The following is a 17,200-nucleotide window of genomic DNA, read 5'->3' on the forward strand; positions in this document are numbered from 1 at the left end:
ACTTCATGTTTCTGTAGGCCTGTCATTTACCTCCCTGTGCTCAGCTTCTTTCTTCCCTTCCTTTGGTTTTTCATTTATCAAATGAATATAGTAATAATTATTTCATTAGGATTTTTCTGGGAGCATGAAATGATAGAATGCAGTTAAATAGTATACATCTAGTAGGATGATGACATCAGTCTGTATATTTCTCTTCAAAGGCACAATATAGTGGCACTTTATTAATGAGCTAACACTTCTGAACTTGGTGATTGGCTCCTCTCATTATGTCATGTAGTGTTCATGTCATTCTCCTTCATGTCCATGAGAGATATGTAAACCAACTTAAGTGCATCTTTAGAGAAAAGATGCTTGGTCTTCCAGGTACTATAAACTGTTATTCTGCTTCCATGTTTAAAGAATATTTATAATCTTGATTGTTCTTTTAGAGTTAGAGGCATGTGCTTTCATAGGGAACATTAATTATTCTCTGGTTCTTCATTTTCTTGCTCACCTGACCACCTAACCATCTCTTTCTCTCAGTTTCTTTCTCTCAGTTTATGTGTAATTTCTCCAAGAAAAAATGACATTCAAATGATTTGGCATATAGATATTAAAAAGAAGAAAGAAATGACAGAAATGTATTTAAAAGACAGAGGTTCTTTGTTAAGTGTAATGGGAAGATGGAACACTAGCAGATACCTTCTGGCTACAGATTCATTCTCTTGATAAGTCCTCACTCATTGGAGAGAAAGCATTATATCAGGTCTTGCAAAAGGAGCTCTAACGTTTGGGCTTGCTGGCATCAGATAATGGCTGGTCACTGCTTATGGGTAGACATGAATGTCTAAAACTGACAGTACTCCTAGGACTATGCCTGTTAGAACTGGTAGAGACATCAGAGATTATTAGTCCAGTCTCCTAATTTTTCAGATGAGAGAAGAAAGCAGAGTTCAGAGAGGTAAAGTGGCTTGTCTAAGTTCAAGTAGACTTCACCAAATCTGGAACCTTGATTTCCTGGTTCCATAGCCCAGTGTTCTATCCGTTTGTGTTTTGTGAATTTGTCTGTCCATCTGTGACTCCACTCCATGGCCTCTTGGTCACAGTCGATTGTTTTAGGCTTACCTCCTGACCAAAGCCAGGCCATTCAGATTTCTCTATTTTTCTGAGTCTGATTGGTGGCTCCTGAGAATGTCAAAACCAATAAATATTAAAACTATTGGTTTAAGTTGCCAGGTATTCAGTTCTAGAACTGTTGATGGGCATTTTTATCCATATGGAGGAAGGTATTTCCAGCTATTTCTGAATCTCATTACATCCCTACCCTTCCAGAAGTTTGAATTTTTTTCTCTTAGATTTGATGAGCCAGCAATCATCGTTTTTACTTGGGATTCTGGTACTAGCAATCAAGAATATGGATTAATATGCCCTTTGACTTCTCTATTTTAATATTTATAGTGATTCTCTTCAATTTCTTCAAATTCTTCATCCTTAAAGATTGCGGCACAAATATAGTAAGTAGTTGTCTCATTTGTTTATCATTTGGATTTGCAACCTAAATGAATGTTCAGATTATACAAATTTGATCACAGTGAATGTGTCTCTTATCATCTGTAATTATAATTTCATTCCATAGCAGTTATAGACTTGGGTATTTGAAGAATCTGGGCATTTTATTAGGGTGAATGAAGCTTAATTTTTATTATTTCTTTATTAATCTTCTTTACTTATTTTATGCAACTACTTGCATATATATTAATAGAACTTTGGGTAGTCTTTGTTTTCTGTATGGATATAGAAGGCACTGTATGGATATAGAAGGCACTAGCACGATGCTCAACATGTCACTCCATGTTGATTTTTCTTTTCTTACTGGGAAGGATAAGAAATAGTGTTTCACTTTTTACAGGGACTGTTTAACATTTTAACTTGAGAAATTGATACTCTATCACCACCACCACCCAATTGCTGAGTGTCAGTTGAGCACTGGTTCCAACTATTGTAGAAGGTTAACCAGGTAGATACGTTAATAGAGTTTGTTCAATGTCATAATCTTTGAGAACCAACAAAACGCTATAAAGTGTATTCTATCAGTGTTACTACCACCAAATGTTTAAACAGCACCTTAAAGGTGACAAAGTTCATATATATAAAATTATATAAAATCAATCTTCACAACAACCCAGAAAGATTCTTTTGATATCTGATTTATAATTGAAGAAATTAAAGCATTTAAAAATATATATATCTTGCTTAAGAACACAGTTGCTACACTGAAACTCAAAAAAAGTCTCCTGAGTCAGTATTTTTTTTCCCATCATAGCAAAAATAGGAAATCTGAATGCTTTCCATGAAAAATTTGGAATCTTTAGATATCTTTAATCCGCGTTTCAGTAAATTATTGAATGAATTCATACCAGGGATGAGGAGTCCTGATAATAAGCTTCCATGGTGCCCTGGGGACTCCATCCCCTTTTAGAGCACTCATGTGGCAGGAGTGTGTGTGTGTGTGTGTTGGGGTTGGGAATGGGAAAGGTGGTGAATAAGTGAAAGCACTTTGTTAGTCACTAAGCGGATTTAGAGGTGAATCAGAAACTCTTATCTGATAGAGCTTCGGTCTGTATAAAGGCACTGGAGCTGAAGGACAGTTCACTACCATAGACCTGGGCAGTGGAGGATCCTGGGGAAATGGGATATGGGAAGTACAATTGGGCTGGAGCATATGATGTATAAAAATAAATAGGGAGATAAAGTTGGGGAAGGAGAGGAGAGCTGGGCCAGGATAAGGAGTTTGGACATCAATTGGTGGGCAGTTGCAAGCCATTGATGGTTTCGAATGGTTTAATGATGTGATCATAGCTTGGGTACATATTTCTTATTAAACTTCGATGACCCTGTTTCCCATGCCCCTCATACCCATTCTGTGAACAACCCTGTGAGTTCTACATGGAGAATATATCCCAGACCCAAACTCTGCTGAGAGTCTCCACTGCCACCAGCCTCTCACAGGCCACTGTCATGTTTCATCTAGGCTGCCACAGCAGCTTCTTTGGTGATTTGCTGCTTCCACACTTGCCTGCCAATCCATCCTACACAGCAGAATAACCTTGTACAAGTGCAAATAAAAATGATCAACTTCCTAGTTAAAGCCCTTCATCATCTTTCTATCACACTTGGAGTAAAATCCAAACTCTTTGCTGTACCCACAAAGCTTTGTGCAACCCTACATGACCTGACCGACCCTGCCTCTCTCTCAACTCGTGGTCTACCCTTTCTTCCCCTCTCTTATTTGGCTTTCACCACTCTAGCCTCCTTTGTATTTTCTGAACACCCAGGCTTCTTCTCACTTCAGAGCCTCTGCATTTGCTTGGTTCATCTGCCTGGAATGTTCTTTCCCCAGATCTTCACATGGTTACCTCCTTACCAAAAAGTGCCTCCCCTGACGCTTGATGGAAAGTAGTCCCTACCCAAGTCTCCGCTTCAGCATTTACCAAGACTCATTTTCTTCACAATACTTACTGCTGTCTGGATTTTTTTTTTTTTTAATTGACTTGTGAGTTTATTACTTTGTCCCCTAACCTGTTCAACTAGAGGTAAGCAGAGACTTCATTTTGTTCACTGCTGTAGAGCTAATACCTAGAAGAGTCCTGGCTCATGATACATATTTATTGAATTAATTAATTTAGAGATTTGAATGACCAGAGCAGGTAGGCCAGATTGGAGCCCACTGAAGTGCTTTTAGCACAATGAGAGTGCGCTCAGAGTCTTGTCAGTGGAAGTGAAGGGGCCAAGGCAGGTGCAAGTGCACAGTGCTAGAGAGAACTGACAGAATTTGACATGGTGTGAAGTGTTGAGTCATTGGAAAGGGAAGAGATAAAGAGATTTTGAGATTGGATGAGCTATACAGAACCCAGGAGAAGTTTTCAGATTTTCTGAGGAAAGGAACAATTCTAGAGCTGCCGAGTTTGAGGACTGGTGAGTGGGCACTTGGAATGTGACCTTATCCAGAGTGTCGCATTCACTGAGAGGCATTGATGCAAAGAAAGCAAAATCCATGGGCTCAGAGGGATGTGGGAGGGACCCACTCTCCCTGCTCAACTGTGGCATGGCTGTGACAAGTCATTAAACCTCTTTGAACTTCAGGTTCTTCATCGATAAAGTGATAATAAAATAACTCATGGCAGGGTGTAGTTCTTAAAATTAAACTACAGAACATGAAAGCATGAACCAGGGCCTGATGCAGGGTAGTTTCTCAATGACTGTAAATTCTGTCTCTTTTCTCCTTTCTCTAAGAGGCTCAGGATAAAGAGATTTACTGTAATTCCACAGTTTAAAATTGTGTTGTTGTTCTTTGCAAAGTGATGCATTTATGTGTTTTAAAAAGACAAACAAAATCTCCAGGCTTATAATGAAAATGAACAGCCTCCTCCCCATCCCCACTCCAGTTTCCTCTCCACTGAGGCTACTACTTTTGACTCTGAGCTGTTTCTTCTAGACCTTATATATTTCAACATAACATACTTATACTATTTCTTTGTTTTTCAATTTTATGTATTATTTGGCTATCGAATTTAGATATTTTCATCTTCACACCAGGGAAGTTGAGGATCTAGTTTTTTTTATTCTTCCAACCCCAAACCTACCTATACCACAGGAGCCTCTATCCTCTCATGACATCTGACATCTGAGTTACACAGTGTACTGTGATTCTATTTCCTTTCTTGTACAAATTCTCTTTTTTCCTATTTACCTCATTGTTTTTTAGGGTGGCGTGTTTTTTTTTTAACCAATCATTCTTTCACTTTCAAACTTCCCTCAAAATCTGAAATATTTCTTCTCAATAATTTCAAATCCAACATGTATTCTCTAATTTTTTTTACCACTTGGAAACATCTTTCTGGCCTGCTCTGGCCTCCTGTTCCATTTTGGACTGTTGACCCACTAAGCCTGCTGTGTAGCTGTGTGTCCTCTGGGAATCCCTTTGTCCTCTCTTGTTTTGGATCTCCTGTTTCCAGATCTTATTTTCTTTCTTATTATGTACCTTACTTTTTCATTTTGCCAAGGCATATTTTTCCTATAGCTTTCTGAGAAAGAATGCATGAGAGGTGAATTCTTTGAGACTTTGTAGACTTTTATTCTATTTTCACACTTGATTGATATTTTGGTTTAATATAGAATTTGTCTTCAAAATGCTGAGGGAAAATTAGTTCCAAACTAGAATTGGACCTAATTTTCCGTCAGCATTTTTAAGACAGTACCTCCTAATCTTCTAGTTTTTGGTGGTGTGTTGAGAGATCTGATGTCATTATGATCCCCTTGTTTTACATATGATCTTTTCTTCCCATTTGGAAGTTTTTAGACTTTTCTTTTTCCTCAGTACTTTGATATTTCACAGTCATATATCTTCATGGCACTTTTTTTTTATTATTTTTTTTTTTATGAGTTGTGCTGGGAGGTTGATAAGGCTTTTCATTCTGAGCACTCATTCTTGAATTCTTGGAAATGTTTTTATTTATTTTACATTTCATTTCTTCTATTCTCCCTTTTTGAAACTCCTATTTTTCAAATATTGGACCTTCTGGCCTGTCCTGATTTTATATGTTTTTTTTTCCCTTGTTTTTCTGTCTCTCATTTTTCCTTCTCATTCTCTTTTTTACCTTTTTTTTTTTTTTTTGCTTGAAGCATTTGTCTCAGTTATCCCTGTGCCATTCTTTTACTTGTTTTGGTCTCTGCCTTTCCGAGAGGCCTAACTGAAACGACTAGTGATCCTAGGGTGTCTGCACTCTTAATAGTTAAGTACTAAGAAGCTGAATAAAAAACCTGTGCATGAGTTACACTTGTCATCTGAAAGCCTTTACCTATGGCAAGGACAAGCCATTTTTTTTTTAGGGTCTCTCAGGTAGGTCTCTATTCTTATGTTGTTTGGGCGGCTGAAAAAGGATTTATTCAGTCTCTTGTTTGGAGGATATCTGTCTGATTTCTTATATCCTGAGAGCCTGTGGGTGAAGGGAGCTTGTTATCTCACTGGCATAAAGACTTCCACTTCAACCCTCTGTTTTTAGTGTGGAGCCTCCCGCTTGCCCTAGGTAGAGCCCAATGCCCCCAACTCTCAATTCCCTCTGGTTCAACCTCTCTAGAGAGTAAATATCCTGGTTTCTAAGGGTTAGGAAGTAGTAGCTTCCTTCTTCTCTAGGCAGGAATCTGGGGCTCTAGATCAGGAGTTGGCAAACTATATAAAGGGCCAAAAGTAAATATTTTAGACTTTGCCGGCTATAACATGATCTTTATAACATATTCTTCTCATCCTCTTCTTTTAAAAAAAAATTAATAATAATAACCTTTAAAATGTAAAATAAACATTCTTAGCTTGTAGACCGTACAAAAACAGGCTGTGGACCAGATAGGTCATAGTTTACTGAACCCTGGTCTAGAGGATCCTTTTGGACACTAGGCACCAGTTGTCTTAATTTCATCCCCATCTTGCACTCCTGCTTTCAGAAGAACTTGAAACCTACAATTTCTGATCCCTTTTGGATTTTATAACAAAAGTGTCTGGTTTTTTATAGGCATCCACTGACTCAAACCAAATCCCCCTCCCCCACCACCACCCCGGAAGCTTAGGTTTCAGCTTTCACAGGTCTGTTAGTGAGCAACCACTTGTCCATTTTCTTTTCATTTTCTAAAAGGTCAGTTTTTTTTCTTGTCTGCCTTTTTCTCTGTTCTTATGGGGCCATACCATTTTTTTTTCTTTTCCCCTCAGCTAACTGGGATTTGAGGAAGGAGTGGAGATAAATACATGCATTTAATCTACTAAGCTTAACCAGAAGCTCCCCCAAATCCAATTTGGTTGGTTTTTATTTTTACTACTTTCTTTGATAGTGCTTGGGTTAATTTTGCATTTGTTCTTCATGTGCTCACTTGCTACGCCAGATGTTCGAAGATGTCCTTGGGGAGGAAAAATGAGGGGTTTTAAGATGTGTTCTTGAAATGCTCACAGTGGTTCAGTGTGTGAGATCTCAAAGAGGCCTAGTCGTTTATAACCACGAGACTCTCATAATAGAAATACAGTTTCACCCTTATTTGTGTAAACCATCAGGAGCATTTTTAATGTTTGTAATAAAGTTTGTGGCTTATTGTTTAAAATTGAATTTAAGGTGGTAAATCAAAGCTTTTGGTGGCATGTCCTGACAGCAGGGGGAGCCTGGCAAGTGACCCCTAAGAGCTGATCAAAGGGAGTTGCTGAGCATTTTTCCTGTATTTGTATTTGTCTTTGGTTCTTTAATCTGGTAGTGTTTTCAGTTCCATTTTGAATGTAGTAATGCACAGTGCACCCCCACTCAGGTCTTCTTGGCAGCATCTGGTACTCTCTTTGCCAAATAACCCTTGTTCAGGCATCAGCCCGCCTTTACTCTCAAGCCCGTACAAGGTACGAACAATGGTGATTGTCAGGAAATGGGCATCATTCAAGATCCTATTCATACCATGTTTTTGTTTTGGTAGTCAAATCAAGATTGAAAATGAAAAACGTAAAATTAACTGAGCAATTACCACTAGTCATTTCTGCCTAGGTTCACCCTTCCTGGCCAGTGAAGATGGTGTGCTTGGAGGAGTGATTGTTCTCCGATCTTGCAGATGTTCTGCAGAGCCCGACTCCTCTCACAATAAGCAGACACTTCTAGGTAAGCTGAGCATATACATTGTGTGTGTGTCTTTCTCTTTTATTTTTTTCAAGACGTGGAAAGATTTATATTCTTAAGTCAATAAGCTATGGGAGGGCCAGGATGCTCTGTTGATTTCTAACCTTCTCTATTCTACTGATCTTTTTGCATAGATAAACATCTAAAAATTGAATGTTTACTTCTGAGCGTACACTTAGAGCATATTTTTCAAATGGGCTTAGAACCTAGGACCTTCATTAAAGTCCAATAGTAAGAACATTGGACCATGTGTTTATCCTTTGCCTTCTTCTATAGAACATTTGAGTTGACCCATAGCAATATACACAGTAACATAGAAAGCTTCTTCCTGTCCCTCCTCCCAAAAAGGAATCAGAGCCATCTGAAGAGCTAGAGGCCTGGAAGTCCATCCTGGCTCCACTGCTCATTAGCTATGACGCCTTCATGCTCCTTGTTGTCCAGTGCCACTTCCACATCTGTAGAATAAGGATGTCTGCCATGTCCTCATAAAGCTGTGGTGAGGAAGGATCAAATGAGTGTTTTGTTGATTTGCAGATGTCCATCCAGATGTGTGATTTTGTGTCTAGATAAGTGTTATCAATGGGAATAAAAACCAGCCGGTCCTCTATTTGCCAAGGCCCAAACTTGTGAGACTACCTCTGTCCATGGGGTGCCTTTTTCTAATTCATTCATCCAGAGAAGGCATTTAAAAAATCTGCATAAAGGTTCCACATACACTAGCAAGGAGCCATATATGTTATTTCTTTAATTGACTTTTTAATTGAAGTGTATATACATTCAGAAAGGTGCACAAATCATAACTGCAGCTGCTTGATGAATTTGAACAAACTGAACCTACCTATGTAATCAACACCCTGATAAAAAAAAAAAAAAATAGAACTTTCATGCAACCCCAAAAGCCCCCTTGCAGTCCCTCCCAGTCTTTACCTCCTCCATAGTTTCCACTATGCTGACTTCTAACACCATGATTAGTTTTGCTTGCTTTTATATTTTACATAAATGGAATCATAGAATATGTACTATTTGTGTCTGATGTCTTCAGTCAACATTAAGCCTGTTAGATTCATCTATGTTCTATGTGGCAGTAGTTTGTTCATTTTTGTTCTATATGGTATTTCATTTTATGGATATACCAGTGTGTGTTTACCCATTCTTCTCTAAGTGTTTTCTTATATAAGCACTATTCGTGATCCACAGGAGTTGTGGTAGTTCAACCTTTTATATAAATTTCCTTATAGAAAGCGTGGGTGGTGCCTGATCTGTATTGTATGACTGTCGTGAATTGCTATAAGTCTCTTCATATCTTGAGATTCTATGAGTCTGTAAAATGAAAGACTGAGCATTTCTTATGAGTCTAAAAAATACTTTTTTTTCTATAGAAGCCAGAAGAGCCTTTATAATCCCCTCATTCCTCAAAGGAAAAAAAAAATTCACTTTTATATAAAAAGCCCCTTTCTCCACCTGGACTCTGACCAGGAACTCATCATTTTTCTTATTGTATTCTCTTTCTGTCTACCCATTGTACTTGGTACTGATGTGGTCACCTTTGTTAAACCAAGGCAAATTAATCATTTGCTTCTTGGTATCTTAATAATTCTTCAGTCCTTCGAATATCTTCCACAGTTAAATGGCAGGGAATTCACTTTTAAAATGTGCAGGGGATGTACCTGGGCCTTCCAAAAGAACGCAGAACAACCCCTAGCACCAGGAAGTCGGGGGCAGTTATTAAAACTGCTTCATGGACTGTTCCTAGGATGGAGGCTTAGTTTTTTACCGATCCTAGACTCTTGCCCATTTGAATTAATCTTGAAAATTGTAAGGTATTTTTGGCGGTGTAGTATAGAAATGCAGTCTTAAGAATAAGCCATTTATTAATTCTTCACCCATAGAAACTGAGAAAATGTTTGTTGTTTTAAACCACTACATTTTGTGGTAATTTATGCAACAATAGATAACTAATAAACCTTTTAAACCCTCTCACTGCCATATGGCCCTCTAGTTTGTGTAATGATCTACAGTGACAAATCAAGGTGCTCTGCTGCATCTTCAAGCAGCTCAGACTGTCAGACTTCAGTTTGCATCACTGGATCCTAGTTCTCTTCTTTGGATGCTCTGGGACGAATGTGATCAGTGCCCTCCTACTTTGCAGACCCTAATCACTTTTTTCCAGACTATCTCCTTAGCCTTCCCACATCTATTTGTCTCCCATTTTCATATTGCCACCAGATTTCTCTCTATATAGAAAGCCTATCTATGGGCTAAAAAACAGGCAGTCAGGATTGAAGTAGACTGTCCTTAAATCAGAAAGGGCAGAAAGGAGAACCTGACCTGAGGCTTAGAGAGCCATGCCAATCTCAGGATCAAAGGGACAGTGATCAAAATAAGAGCCATATAAGTGTATGTTACTAGTTTATTATATGTCTAAGCTAAATGTTGAGTAACTTTCTAATTATGTTAAAATAAATGCAAAATATGTATCTCTCACTATCACTCCCATGCTCCCAGATTTTAATTCTTCAATGAGGGTACACACACACACACATACACACTCACTCACTCACTCACTCACTCACCTCTGCTGCTCATTTCCCTAGAAGATGGATGGCAACTACTTAACTTGATGGGAAATGCACTCCCCTCATGTGACCTCAGAACACGCTTTCAGTCATTTCTGACTACTACTACTTCTCCTCCACTCATCTTCAAAGCCCAAGTTCTGGCCACTCCAAATTGCTTGGTCTTCTTCCAAAAGGTCATGTTTTTTTTTCCCCAGTAACTGTTACCTGTGCTTAAAATGTCCTGGACCAATTACATTCCTTCTCTAAGACTTAGGACAGATAAGAATCTTCTTGCAATCCTCCAGAATCCCTTCCCCCAGGTGATTTGTTTCTTCCTTGTGCTCTTTTTGCAACATGCAATTGGCATCCCTGTAATACTCGCTATGACACATCCTAGGCATGTGTTAAAGTATCTGTCCCTGCCTCTAGGCCAGCATTTCATAACCTTTTTTTCTGAGCCTAGTTGTTTCAAAGGAATAGATCACAGGTCTTTGAGCCCTAGGGACTCACATGGAAGGTACAGCAGTTTGAAATATCTTTCAGATTATTAGAAGATCCCACTCCCTATGAGGTTCACACTGCCAGATTGTGAATCATTTGAGGACAAGGACTGTGTCATCTCCACTTTCTATAGTAGGCTCCCAGTAATTATTGGGATTTCCTTATTGATTATTCAGCAGAAAATTTTCAAGAAATTGACCACTCTTCTAGAAAAACGAAGTCACATAAAACAACCTCGCATGCTCTTGAAAACAAATAATATGGGTAGGAAATGCTGGCTAATGACAAGTGTCCAGGAACAAGAAGGTTTGGAGACAGTTTAAATGGATTGCAGAAGACAGCCTCAACAAACAGCCTTGTACAGGACAGTTTGGATGTGAATGTGTTTGCAACACCCATCCCACCACCTCCCACTCCCCAGATCATGAGATGCTGGCGAAACCCAGCCTACAAATCACTTGCTTTAACGCAAAGCAAATGCTTGTCCCTGGAAGGAAACAGCTGAAAAGAATTAATTTTCTCTGCTTTTAGAGAAAAAAACCAATATATTTTTACCTGCTAATGCACAATTACATGTGCTCTCCAGGCCTCTACAGAAGTGCTTTATTGAGGCTGCTGTATATAGTATGGTTAATAATTGTGTAAACAAAGACACATTAAGCCTTCCAGTGGAAAAACTGAGGGTTTTTTTTTCCATTTTAAGCTTGTGATTTGATACAAGTAATTAGAATATATGCAAATATATGGCATAAAAGGCCAATGTTACTATATGGATACATTTCTTCCCTTGTAGTCTGCCCTCACTCTGCTGGTGGGAGCCTGACAGACTTTGTGAAGTTCAGGGTTTCCTGCCTTAGAGTGATTAGTAGGAAGCAGTGAGCATGGGAATCAATGAGAAACAGACTCTATATATTTAAAGAAACTCTTAAGCAATTCAGAATAGGAGGCAGAGGGGCTTTTAGGGGGTTGAAATGCTGTGTGTTTGGCCAGTGGCCTTTATGCCAAGACCGTGTCAGAATCCTTCATCCTAAATAGATTTGAGGCCCACAGTTCAGCCAGAGCCTGGTCATCTGATGAGCGCACATGGTAATTGTTACTTCCCCATTAAGTTACCCTTACCTTACTCAGAGAATGACTTCAGGTTCTTCGCTATCTAGGAATATGTTCGTGATGCTGATAATTAAGTTTTGTACATGATATTACTTCTTATTGTCCAGCCACCCCTTTTTTCCCGTTTTTTTTTTATCTTTACTATGAAATGTTTCATATATTTTTAAAAGAAGAATGTAATATATTTGTAAGTTATAAAGGATAATAATAAAATGAACACCTGTGAACCTGCCACCCAGCTTAAGAAATTGCCCATTACCCATATCTTTGAAGCGCCCACGTGGGCCTGTCTGAACTTTATATAAACGGTATGTCATATGATTTCTTTTATGAGAATTTTTACAGTTTCTTACATAATTAACTGAAAGGATAATGAGTCTCTTTATCATTTTAGACTTTGCTCTATCAGATCAAACTGTTCTTTAGTTGCCGTTAGAACTTAAATGTGTCATTTCCCCGCCACCCCCCTCATCTTTTCAGAACAGGCAAAGTACTTTATCCAGTACTCTTTTTGTCACTGTTACCAAAACTAGCTACGGTTTAAAAATAAAAAACTTTAGATTGCATTGATACTTCCTAGAACATTAAAAAGATAAAATGTCATTTTACTGAAAGTTAAAATTCCAAACCGCTTTTGGTTTTACTGGCATTAAAAATTTGGCGAGCACATATAAACACATGCACTTCAAAGGAGCTTCATTCTTGGGGCCCCAGCAATATCACTTATTTCCATTTCATGGCACATGCCACTGTGAGCACTTATGACTAGGCATTCTGCTGGGCTCACACAATCATAAAAATAACCCTCAAAGAGAAGGCAAATTAGTTATTAGGCTGGTAGTGGGAAGAGATACTTATGGATGTTCATCTGATGTTAATAACTTGTCTTAAAAATATAACTAAAACTTTGTTCTACGGGAGGGTCCAATGTCATGGTTGGAAGCAAATTTCTTTAGTGCCTCAGCAATGCTTTGGGATTGTTACATCTTCACTGTAGTCTTAAAAGATAGGCTGGCATTTTGATTCTTACTTAAGGATCCGATGGAAAGAAGCAAATTAAGTAATATATTCTTAGAGGCAAAATAAATAAGGCAGACACGATATTTTAGCTTCAACAACTGAATTGATTAATCTGTTTAGGTAAGTACTCTGAGATTTATATAATGCAGAATTAGCTTTCACTTTTAAAACACAAAGATGCTGATTATGATTAACTGTAATCTGTTTTCTTTGCTTTAAAACAAAACTTTTCTTCCCTTAACTATCACCAATATACTTTTTGAAAACTGGAAATAAATTTTCATCTGTAATTTTCTTTTCCAGCATGAGAAGTATAGTCCTAGCTATAATCTAACCATGTAGTTTGTTTGTTTGTTTGGTCACAAAGTTTTCCATCTGAAATAAAGAATACAAAGATTTATGAATAGGATTCTAGTGACTATGTAATTCTTATTACTGTGGTTCTAAAACTGTCAGAAAAAACATTTTGACAAATGTTATAGTCAATTCCATCTGCTCAAAGCGTAGAGATCACCCTAGCATGAAATAAATTCTAAAAAAATATTTGTTGAATGAATGAAATCATGTTTCAGTAAAACATGTTTCACTGAATTCTTTTCAGTAGAGAACTTCCAAGCCCCAGCCAGTGGCCCCTATTTCCAGCAGTTTCTAATACAATAAAATGATAAAACAGGAAGAGAATTGAAATGTCCTTTGGGGCTTGTATTACTATTTGACCCACATAGTCCTTTTCAGTCAGCATCTTTCATTTGTCCTGAACAAATCAGAGTGAGCGTTGGAAAAAGGATAATTATTTTCTTGGCTTAGTATAACTGGGGTGCCTTAGAACTCCATCCACAGCCCTCCCAAGATAGTTCAGTGCTGAAAGTTTTTCAGGGAAGCAAGCCAGCTCAGAGCTACTTCATGGCCATAATGAGACAGGCATTATATGAATCTTAAGGATTCCATGTCAAGACAGTAAAGCATCCTCTTAGGAGCCCACTATTGAATTATGAAGAACCTAACAACCAGGGGTGAGGAAATCCGCAGAGATAAGAGGAGCCTGTTCTATTTACAGTTCCTCATTTTTTTTTTTTTTAAATGAACTTATCTTTATTCAATAAGGAGTAACTTAAACACTGTGCAAAATGTCCTAGGGTAAGCGATTCAATCCAAGGCTAAGGAGCAGCAGCTGACTTGGCAACTGCCCAGCCCAAGACAGTTCTGATTTTAGAGTTCTGTTTTCCTTGCAAGAAAGCCTGAGATGTGAAGCCAGACAGAGAGGTTTTAAATGGATGTGGGAGCCAGTGCAGCTGGGGGTTGTTAACAATTGGAGAACAACATTTTAAAAAAGGTGGAGGTGGCGGAGGGCTTCTCTGGTCAGAAAAGAGAAACCGTTAGGATAGAAAAAAAAACTTGCTTGGAAGCCTGGCAAGGAAAGTTAGTTTGACTTAATTTAAACAGTATGTCATTTGAATCATTTTGAGAGAGAAAAAGGTATTCTGGAGGTGGGGTGGAGGTGAGGGAAACAGCATCATACAAGGGGTAGCTTGCAGCTCTAATATTAATCGGTAGAGGTGGTGATTTAAATGTCACTAGGAGGCAAAGCCTTGCATAAGTACTAAAGGCTTTCTCCTAGAGTGGAGGGACACTAAGACTGAAGTAGAACCGCTCTCGGGCATTATACCCGTAGGTGAATTGATTTGTCGCAAAGCATTAGATATAACTTTCCAGAAAGGCTGGCCTCAAAGATGATGTACAAATCCATTCTGAATATACCTATAATGTCATTAACCTGTCATTCTTGTGGGACACATGGGGAGCACATTCCCACCTAACACATTCTCCAGCAGTGGAACAGATCAGCAGTCTTAACCTTTTTTCACATTACGCTCGTGTGATGTGATGTGATGTGCTGTGTTGTGAAGTCACCTTGTGGAGAAGAATCCTGCCAAATTCCTGTGCTCATCTTTAACAGTAAAACCCATTCAGGAAATTATTTTAGCATAGCTTTGGGTGTTCTGCATGTTTTCTATGGAGATCTTTTCATGGTCTGGGCTATTCCAGTAGCCTCACAACCACTGGGCTTTGGCTTCTTAAAAAAATAAAAGCCTTTACAAATCGGTAATTGAGGTGTAAACAGTCACAGTCACCAGCCACTAGGAAAGGAATGTTGTCATTACCAAAAGTCCAGGAACTTCTTTAAGTGGAAATGTGCTTCAGTTTGCACACCAAAAGCTATTATACATAGTACTTTCACAGGCTCAGACCAGTCACTCCAGGCTATTCATTTACTTTATGAGTTGCTTGAGTTCATGGTCCCCTATATGTAGTAATTACACGTGGAAAAATCCTGATACTATGATATAGCATCTGCCTGATTTGCAGTATTATTAGAATCGTTTTTAATACTGTTGTAACTTAATTTTTAGTGTTTGGGACAATTTCAGATTTAGTTCCTAGAATCAGAAAGCAAATTATATACTTTTAGATATCATTGATGGTAAGAAATGCTAATTAATTTTTGCTAAAATATTAATTTTTCGCTGAAATATTTTTTCTCTCTGAGCCAACTTTGTACTACTCTTCGCTGGGTTTTAATTATAATTCAGAACTTAAACAGTTTTGAAAGTTTTTGTGAGATAAACTTTCCCTTTGAGGCAAATAAATGTTTTCTACTCATTTATAAAAACTTATAAAGGTTTTGACTTTTTAAATTTCTAATGGAAATAAACACTAGTTTTGTTCTGATTGCTCTTCGACTATAACAGGCTTTTCTCTAAATACATGTGCTCAGTAGAAATTGAAATAGGGACTTATTCATGGCCCTTCATAATATTTGATCATGTTTTAGTCATGAGACATGAAACAATTTGAAAGCATTAGATCAGTTTCACATCATAATAAAACATTCGCATGAAGGACAATTAAAAATATATGCTGTTGTCCACGTCCATGAGTCTCTATTTTTTTTTTGTCCTATTTGTTTGTTGTTTTTAGATTTATATCCCACATATAAGTGGTATCATGTGGTTTTCAACTTTTTTTTGTCCAGCTTATATCACTTGGACAATAGACTAGTGGTTACCAGAGAATATCGGAGTATGGGGAGAGAAGGGATGTAGATGGGGTAAAAGGGATCAAATAAGTGATGACAGAAAGAAATCTAACTTTGGGCGGTGAACACACAATGCAATATATATATGCCTTACTGTTGAATTGTACATCTGAAACTCACTGGATTTCATTAACGAATGTCATAATAATAATAATAAAAATAAAACAATAATACATATGCTAACATCCCATTACATCTAATTTCAGTAGTTCAGAATGTCATAAACTAAACAGGGAAGAAGTTAATCCTTCATAGATAATATAGATTAACAGAGTAGTTGAGATTCCTAGGGACATTTATCAAAAACAGAAAATAAATAAAAACAGGACAAAATTCAGACGTTTCAGAGGGCTATATGGTGAAAAATAGCCTGCCTTCCATTCAACTCCCTGAATCAACCAGTTCCCTCTGTAGTAGCAGCCGCTGTAGCCAGTTCCTAAGATATTGAGATCTTCCAGAGAGATCCATTTGTTTACAAACATGTTCGTCCATGGTGCCCATTTATTTTCTTTAACAAAAATGGCAGCACCATCTCTATATATCATTCTCCACTTTGTCTTTTATATTAGATAAACTATATATCTTGCAGAATAGTGTTTTTTCAAACTGGAGCATATCCTGTTAATGAGGTCTAAAGTCAATTTAGTGAGTCACAAGCTGAATCTCTTACATGCAGTGGATAGACTACAAAGAACCCAATAGAATAGACCAATGCATTGCAAGTAAAATGGTAAGTATTATTTCATGAAATTTCAGTAAAGAAATGTGTGTATTGTGATATGTGAGGCTTTTTGGTTTTGTTATTATTTTACTGTGGTTCACAGTTAAAAAGTTTGAAGAACATTGTAGATAGTTTTCCATTACCCATGTAGAGCTTCTTTCTTTGTTTTCAGTTGTTACATAGTATTTCGTTGTATAGAGTATCATGGTTTTTAATATACTCCCACCAATAGAAAATTAAGCTATTTTCTTTCTATTAAAACTACTTCAATGCGTGTCTTTGTAAAGATGTTATTTCATACATTTAAAGACATATCTGTAGAATAAATACCTAGCAGTATAATTGCTAGTTCAAAGAGTATGTCATTTTGATAACTATAGTCAATCACCATAATTTGCAAATTCCATATTTGTTAATTTTCCTACTTGCTGAAATTTATTTGTAATCTCAAAATCAGTACTCCTGGCACTTTCACAGTCATTTGTGGGCATGTGCAGAGTGGTGACAGTTTGAGTTG

General features: G+C 37.6%; 1 protein-coding gene across 7 annotated transcripts in view; it reads left to right on the forward strand.

Annotated features, from left to right (window-relative positions):
• TASP1 (taspase 1) overlaps nucleotides 1-17,200 on the forward strand; it is a 219,565-nt gene that overhangs the window by 169,737 nt on the left and 32,628 nt on the right. For all 7 annotated transcript variants that reach the window (XR_005655313.1, XR_005655314.1, XM_039874470.1 and 4 more), the window contains one exon: nucleotides 7,548-7,658. Coding sequence is in view for 5 of the 7 variants with exons in the window: in XM_039874470.1 (XP_039730404.1) it covers nucleotides 7,548-7,658 (111 nt within the window). In the remaining 2 variants the exon portion in view is untranslated. The remainder of the gene's footprint in view (nucleotides 1-7,547; nucleotides 7,659-17,200) is intronic.

This window comes from Pteropus medius, unplaced genomic scaffold (assembly GCF_902729225.1).
Source record: "Pteropus medius unplaced genomic scaffold, Ma_sr-lr_union100, whole genome shotgun sequence".
In the NCBI taxonomy this organism is placed as follows: domain Eukaryota; kingdom Metazoa; phylum Chordata; class Mammalia; order Chiroptera; family Pteropodidae; genus Pteropus; species Pteropus medius.